At 36.6% G+C, this 8,347-nt stretch overlaps 1 protein-coding gene across 3 annotated transcripts in view; it reads left to right on the forward strand.

Annotated features, from left to right (window-relative positions):
* The first annotated feature begins 5,937 nt into the window (after window positions 1-5,937).
* LOC105270305 (uncharacterized) overlaps window positions 5,938-8,347 on the forward strand; it is a 3,922-nt gene continuing 1,512 nt past the window's right edge. Inside the window, exons 1-2 of one of the 3 annotated variants that reach the window (XM_011311159.1) lie at window positions 5,938-6,018; window positions 7,495-7,852. In XM_011311159.1, the coding sequence (XP_011309461.1) occupies window positions 7,571-7,852 (282 nt within the window). In that variant the 5' untranslated portion in view covers window positions 5,938-6,018; window positions 7,495-7,570. The other 2 variants (XM_011311158.1, XM_011311157.1) reach the window with 2 other exon arrangements.

Genomic DNA, 8,347 nt, shown 5'->3' on the forward strand with positions numbered 1-8,347 from the left:
TCAGGCACAATATTCTCAGGTTCAGGACATGCTTATCTGATCCGTATACACTTAAGTGGAGGGATTTCAGGATCACTAAAGTCAGGACCACTTGATCGAAATTTAATCAGAGTAATTGCCGGCTGTGGAACAGCTTAAAATTCAATCGCTTGATTAGAAAGTGATGAAAATGACTAGGAGTAAATTGAAAGTAGATGGACTTCAGGTCATGGTCAAACTCTTGAGAGGGTATTCTGCTTTGAGGTGAGGTCAACCGAATTCGAGCTTATTACTAGAACGATTACACGATTTTTGGTTCACATTAGGCTCTCCGGATCAAAATTTAATGAATTTTTTGGATTAGTAAAATTTGATTAGATTGTGGCCAGATTTATTAGTCAAATCTCATCACGAGTTGAATAGCAAGATCTCATTCTTTTAATCTTATGGGATTACGAGCGAATGTGAAAATGTGTCTTCTGCCACAGATTATTAATCTGTAAGATTATACTGTTAAAAAATCCTGAAATTTCATGGACCACCTTAGAATGTTGAAACATAAATGCCCATCATCTCCCTTTTAGATAGGATTCAGACTTACATGTGAATGCAAGTCGAGACAAGGCAGTCGAAGCCGCGTAAAATAGCATTTAAAAAATCCTTTGTCCTTACTATTCAAAGTGATCTTCAGTAAAAACATCAGAATCAAAGACTCCACCGGGTTCGCTCTGAAGTATATAAAAAAAATGTTAAATAGATTAAAACATTAACGTCCCTCGTGTGATGCATAATGAGCGGAGAAAATCCCTTTACGCGGCCGACCTCCGGAGGGTTTTACTGCTGGGGCGTCAGAGCCCAGCGAGATGTTTTAGGATAATCGCTTTTACCGCACACCAAGTCTGAAATACCCTGAAAGTCATACCTCTGCCAACGCCCACCCTTGTATTCACCAAGACAACTCTTCTCTACATACGTCATGCCTCCTCTACCCGAACAAATCTCACATTATGATTCATAAAAATAATAAAAATCCCAACTCATTATGAATAAAAATTAAAAATAATTGCTAGCATCAGGTCATGTTTTCCATGAAGAAATATTCAGAGAAAAGAAATTCGAATGAAAAGAATTCTACTTTTCTGTAAGCCCTCGCGGCGGATGTTATAATGAAAAGTGTGAGCGACCAATGGGGGTGGTTTAGAGATATCCATGCGGAAATTTTGCAAATGGTAACGAAAGAAAATGATAAGAAGACAGGGTATCCACTCTTGGGATTCTTAAAAGGAGCTTAACTTTGAGCATAAAATTAAGCTATTGTAATTGTGCAAATGTGGGTGTAACTCCCCTCTTGCCAGTCCCTCTGGACAGGTACAAGAGTAGAAAAGAAAGAAGGTGGTTAGTTTGTGGTGATGGCAGAAAGCAGCAAAACCCATCCTGGCCAACCGTCGCACTGGGAAAATATAATTTGTCGTTGGCTAACTTTCGTTTCACCGAGACGGGTTCCTGAACGTTTGCGGAAATAGCGCTTGCCGCTGTAATGGCTCCAAATGAAAACGGCAAAAATTGAGAAATAAAAAAAGGAAGAGTAAAATGAAAGAGAGTGGATAAAAAAAATGGTTGAAATATAAGTGAGATGAAAGTAACCGAAAAGATGAACCTGGGAATACGTATGGCAGTGAGGTTGAGGACTAAACTCTTGAGAAAAAATAACCGTTAGCTCACGGCGGAATTGGATTACCGAACAGATTAAAAAGTGAAATGGCTGTGGTTAACCAGCGAGTTATTAAATTTTTCTTGCATCCATTTTAGAAATTGTTTATTCTTTATGAGTTTTAGGTTGGGGTCAAGTGCTTGCGGTATTTTCATACAATGGCGGTGAAACAATTTTGATCATCGCACGAAAACTCAAGTGAAGAAGATGCAATTTCATGGAAATTTATCACTTCGAATCAGATTCTTGTCCATCAATTAATTGGCAATTAATCATTTTTCGATTGTTCTTTTTCGTTTACTCAATGGCTGGGGAGAACAATTAAAAACAAATTACACTAGGCAGCTTTCGCCTCGCTAAATTAGACGGTCGATAATGAAGAATGGGATGAAATTGCAATGAACTTTACCGAAATTTAAATTCATATGATAATAGGATCTTGAGCATCGATTATAGAATATATAATCAAATGCAAGCCATGGAATTAATTTTTTTTATCATTGATTTGTACTAAACATTTCACTATATTCAAATTTAAATTAATATATCAATTGATATACCGACGGTAGTGGCCGTGCGGTTAGAGTCCTAGACTAGCATGCCAACGATCCGGGTTCGATCCCGGGCACCGGCGGTCAAAATTTATAGCGCTCTAATCTCACAGTTTCACTGTCGAGCGGTAGTCCTGTCAAAAGGACGACTGTACCAGGGCAGGTTTTTCCCCTCGAATGAGGTTTTTCCCCTCGAATGAGGTTTTTCCCTCCCTTCGGCAAATGCGGTACAGGGGGTTTGGGGGGTGGGAAGGGAACAAATCGTAAAGACCCGAAAGGGTATACGAGAGGAGAAATTAAAAAAAAATATATATCAATTGATATCTGCGTATGGACATAATATTTGCCGTGGATTTTTCGTTTTGGGAACCTCAGACCCAAGTCCTCTTTGTTTATGACTGAGGCTAGAGTCTGCATAGCCAATGTCCTAAATGGTTTCCAGATGAAAAACCCCGAGGTGTCAGGTAGAGTCAATCAAGGTCCTCATTGTCCTCAATTTATTTTCCAGTCCTACTCGAACGCGTTTAAATTTTCTCTCACACAATTAAGAAACTCTAATCACTATTTCTTCATTAAAATCGCCCGAGGAAGAATACCGTTTGAACTCTATCAATATCTCCAAGAGACTAAAGACTAGCCACAAAGACCATAAGAACATTCGTCACCAAAGAAAGAACTCTACAATGGTTTCTTGTGAAACCGTTGTTTATGTTTATGCAAACTCTGAGGCGACTCCGTGGAGCCCTCCATATCGATTCATTTTTGTAATCATCATAAATCAGTTCAATATATTTCTATGAATTTTAACTTGATATTCCAACAATTTGTAAAACGAGGTGAAACCATTATTATCATTTCAGAGGGTACTATTTGTGTTGAACTAAATTAAAAGTTTAATATAAAACTGCAAAACATTCTAAATCATGGACTTCATATTGTATTCCATTGGTTTTTATTTACGAATGGAAACAAAAAACCTAACCTGAAAGGTCGCTGTATCTCATTCTTTTCCGCGTTTCATTCTCTGGAGATCTAATTTCCAGTAAATTTTTCATGCAGTATGTGGGGGAATTTGTATTTTTCAAATCCACTGAATATGTCATCATAACAGAAACCCCGCGTTGGCGCATGTTATGTACACAACCGCATTCCTTCATTTCTCAAAATGAAAAGCGTCCTGACACCCGAGTGCGGTGCACATGGTACCGACTGATCGCACTGATGCTGGTTATTTATAATACATGACAAACGTGCAATGATATGTAACCGGATATTGCAAAGTACGTGATACAGTATCAGTAAGCAGTTGGGCAGTAAATTATGACTAGGTGTTACTTGTGGACTTTCAGAATTATTGATATCCCCGGATTCACCCCCATCTCGATGTTAACCCGAATGGAAAAAATGTCCGTCAACTAATCATTTTATTCTAGTCTTTTTGTTAGAATCTCTAGTGCTTCTGTATTGTTAAATAATTGAACAAATAAAAGGTAAGTGAAAAGTTTTAAGAAAATATTTCGAATGAACACATAAATAATATACTATATTATGTCTCTCGACCCGCGCTAACCTTGTACTTTTTCTGCCCTAGAGAGGTAAGTGGACGTTTATCGTGGTCCTTTTTACTTACCGCCCTTGGACAATAAAAATCCTCGATTAGTCAGGCCTCATAACATAAAGTAACGTATGCTAGAGGCGCTGAAGTGTATTTTAGCAATATTTTTGATCAGAAAATACCAAAACACTTTTCAGCTCTTGTAGCATAAATGACTATAGTTCATCAAAGGAGGAAAACAGGGCAGTCTTACCCGCATTGGAATGCCCTGTTTTTCTTTTTTGGTGGTACACTTTGTTCTTTCCATTATCACTACATAGAAAAATTCGATTTTCCTTCGTAACTGACGAAATAGTATATTTCACGCCTAGGACGAAAAAAGGGAATCTGACGAATGCGACTTTATAGTCCGAGTCGGAGACGAGGATTATAACGCGCATGAGTCAGAATCACTTTTTTCGCTGTGGCTATGATGCTATTTTATAATATATTATATTATTGTGGCCGAAAACACGTTTTTATCCGAGCGAAGCGAGGTTAGAACCGCGTTTTACCAGCCGCAATGACATAAAAGTCGTTCTTGCATAGAAGTTTTAGTTTAAAAACGCAGAAATAAAATTTCAATTAAATTTATTGACGCAATTTTATGAATATATTTGGATGAATTACTTCTCAAGTGGAATCTGTTCACCGGATGTACCCACAGCTGAATACCGATCACAGCATTAAAACAATTATATGAAAATAATACTTATCAGAGTTCAGCAATAATTCCTGTTTGGTAGTTATTATTATTATTATTATTATTAATGTCCGGGCATTTATTAAATTTCGCTTTGAAGCTGAGTGACCGATGTTTTAATTAATGAAACATTCGATTCTGGTTATTTTGAAAAAATATGAGAATGATTGAATAATACTTCTGAATATTTCTGTTGTGTAACAGAATCATATCAAAATAATCGGTTGAATGAATGAATAATTCCTCTTTAGTAATTTTTTTTTTAATAGAAAACGTGAAAGCTGTTATCGTTATCTATCAAACTGAGATGGATAATGATTTCGCTGGGGATTTTTTTATGATTTGAGAACGCTATAGAACATTAACTGAAGATTAGGAATCGCGGGATTACAATTTTTTAGTTAAGAATATTCGTAAGACATCTTAATTGTGTAAACCAGTGGCTGACTGCACTTTTAGCTCAAATATAGTTTCGACTCAAGACACTCTTTGATTTCCCATGCATGAATGCAGCATTGGAATCCCATTGTCTTGCGAACTCCACGACGGATGCGAATGGCAGAATTAAAGGATGATATAACAATGATAAAAAGCCTGCGAAAGAGCAGAACAGAATAGAATAATAGCATCGACCTTATTCAATTTTCTAAAGGCTTCGTAGTCATAAATTACTGCATATTCCAGACAACAATTAATCAATAAAGTAATAATAAAAGAAAGTCTTGAGCAAAAGCTTGCGTGAATCTTTCTGATCAGCAACCTTTTTCAGAGTGCAATCTTAATTTCAAACTTATGAAACATAATACGAAATGAGGAAGATGTATAATGCACTTTTTATTGGTGTTAGGTGCAGCTTTCCATAACCTGGTTATTATTAAAAATTGATTGGAGCTTCTATTCACGGGCGCCCGTTCCGATATTTGAGGCATCATCGGCTCGAGTAGAAATGTAAGTCAGATCTTGATCAGATTTTGATCGAATCTCAAGATTTTAATTTGAGTTGAAATCTTAATCAGAGTCTGATCAGATGTGCCTAAAGCTTGACCCAATCCCCTTGAAACGCGACCTTTTCCAGAGTTCAACCTAAATATCGAAAGGGAAATGGACAAAAATGAAAGAAAATAAAAAGCCCCAAATTTATGAAACATAATACAAGATGAAGAAGATTTATTATGCACGTTGCGAGGATGTTAGGTTAGATTAGAGGTCGAAAGCATACGGATATACCGTTGAGTCTGGCGTGCTTCTCGTTTATTATGCGAGTGAGGTTGGCTCAGGTTACGATGGGCTCGAGCTTGGCATAAACCTTGCCGACAGACGGTAGGATCGAGGAGTGCAAGCGAAAACGTTGAGAGGACAAGGACAAATGGAGAACCGTGACGTCGAGCAACTGGGACGAGTTAACAACTTCACTATCCAATGCCTCAAAAAGTCGAGAACCTGAACCCGATGAAGGGTGAGGTGAAGGAAGCGATGGCAGGTAAATTCCAGTATTACGCTTCTATTTTCCTCTGTTTCACCAGTGCCATACATGAAATTCTCCACTGTCAAGCTATATTATACCATGAGGATTATAATGAGACCGGATATTATGCTATTAATGGATTGCTGGAATTTTTCATGCGTGTTGAGCGACGGGGACTAAGCAAGTACGTTTCATCGTTTTGTGTAATCCCTCCTTGAAACTCTGATAAGCCGGTTAAACTACTCGACAAGAGCTCATATGCCTGCCGTGCCAGCGGGTCAAGTGCTTTTCGTTTCAGTGATGCGTAATTCTCACCGTTTACATTTTCTTTCGTGGATTATTGTGTAAGTGGTATATTTTCATGTGGGAGTCAAAAAATCTTGGCCAGACAAACCCGGTCAAAATTACTTGGCAATAATCTGTGATTAGATGAACGTAGTCAAAAACACTTTTGGAATAACTTCACTTGAGTTATTTTAACTTGATCATGGAAAATTATTCTTTAAAAATACCTTATATCTTAATACCTATTTTATAAAATACATTTTTGGACAAATGCGCTGTTTAAAGTGGGTTTTGGGTTTTCGTTTAATTGAATAGTGTTGGAACTTATGTGACTTGTTTGGTTGATAACTGTTATGTCTATTTACAATCATTATCTGTATGACACGTCGCCTGTTGATGACCATTTTCGGTTTTGTTTTAGTATAAAAGTGATGATAGTTATTTGCACGGTAGCAATATTACTTCTGGAAGATATTGTTTTTAATATTCATTTCATAGTTTTTCAATTTCAGTTGTCGGAGTTATTACTTTGGATTTTCGTATGATTATTCTCTTGAGTAGTTGATGTCATAAATATTTTTAGTAGATATTTTTTATTGACCTTCTTTTATATGCACTTGTTTCTTTTCTTGACACATTCACTTTCTATGTACAGGATCGAGACTCCATTTATATATCATCCTTACTCATTAATTATTATTGGAAATGGGATAGTTAAATTAATTAAAACACAGTTAGTAAATTCTAATCAGTATTTCTTTATTAAAATCGCACGAGGAAGAATACCGTCTGAACTCTATCAATATCTCCGAACGACTAAAGACTAGCCACAAAGACCATAAGAATATTCGTCACCAAACAAAGAACCCTACAATGGTTTCTTGTAAAACCATTGTTTATGTTTATACAAACTCTCAGGCGACTCCGTGGAGCCCTCCATATCGATTAATTTTTGTAATCATCATAAATCACTTCAATATATTTCTATGAATTTTAACTTGATATTCTAACAATTATTATAGAGAATTGCTATTGATCATGTGATGATCATTTTCCAGATTGTATTGACGATAACAAAGCTTCCTTCGTTATATCCTACCATTTTTTAAAATCAATTCCCCCCCGATGTTCAAATTTGAAAGTCTCAATGACAAATCTAATGGTCATTTGCTTTTCGATGATTGACTTTTATGATTTTGGTTTCAGTTATCGTGTGGTCTTCACGTACCAAATAGAACTGGCGACCGCTAACCCATCCAAACTATATTACTATGGTATCGATATGAGGAGAAAGTATCTGAGTATGAAATTCAATGATTACGTTCGAGTGGATGGCGATCCCACTGGTGTGGATATTACCGTAACTTGGTTGAAGGATATCACCAGATCGGCAGACATGGAACTCTTCTACATGGTTCAAACGATCGAGGGAGAGGAGATTGCATCGAAATTCTTCGATTTACCTAGCCTGTGCACTGGGCGTTATTCATACAACAGCTGGGATCGCAATATCATGGAAATTTATAGTCGAGAAATGATGAACCTGAAATGCCCTGTTGAATCGGTATTGTATGAATATTGGTCATCAATTACTTAGTGTGTTATCAAGACAAAATCTTATGTACTTCATGCCATCAGTCGTCCATTTTATGTTGTTTGCTCATGTAATAGCAGAATTTGGCTCAAAAATATTTGGGCGGAACTTGTGGTGCGTCTCGTTCATTCTAATTCAACTAGAATGAAAATTGTCTGAATTAAAAAGTTTAAATTTTCAGTACATGATGGTGGCTGAAAATTAAATTAGTGAGAACGTTAAGTTCCTTTTGTACATGTGAGTCATTATGACTGGGAAAAGAGTTTCGCTCATAACAGAAAGAAGTTCCGTTATGAATGAAACTTGAGAGCGAAGTGTTGTTTTAAATATACAGAGCAGGTTTGTGCATCTTAGCGGTCAGGTGAGCTGTTATTTAAAAATCTAGCTGTATTAAACACAATCCGTTGTTTATGTTTAGTTGAAAAACAAATTAACAAAATAGAAATCTTGAATTTTGAAAGCTGA

This window comes from Fopius arisanus, unplaced genomic scaffold, assembly GCF_000806365.1.
Source record: "Fopius arisanus strain USDA-PBARC FA_bdor unplaced genomic scaffold, ASM80636v1 scaffold00083, whole genome shotgun sequence".
Taxonomy (NCBI): Eukaryota; Metazoa; Arthropoda; class Insecta; order Hymenoptera; family Braconidae; genus Fopius; species Fopius arisanus.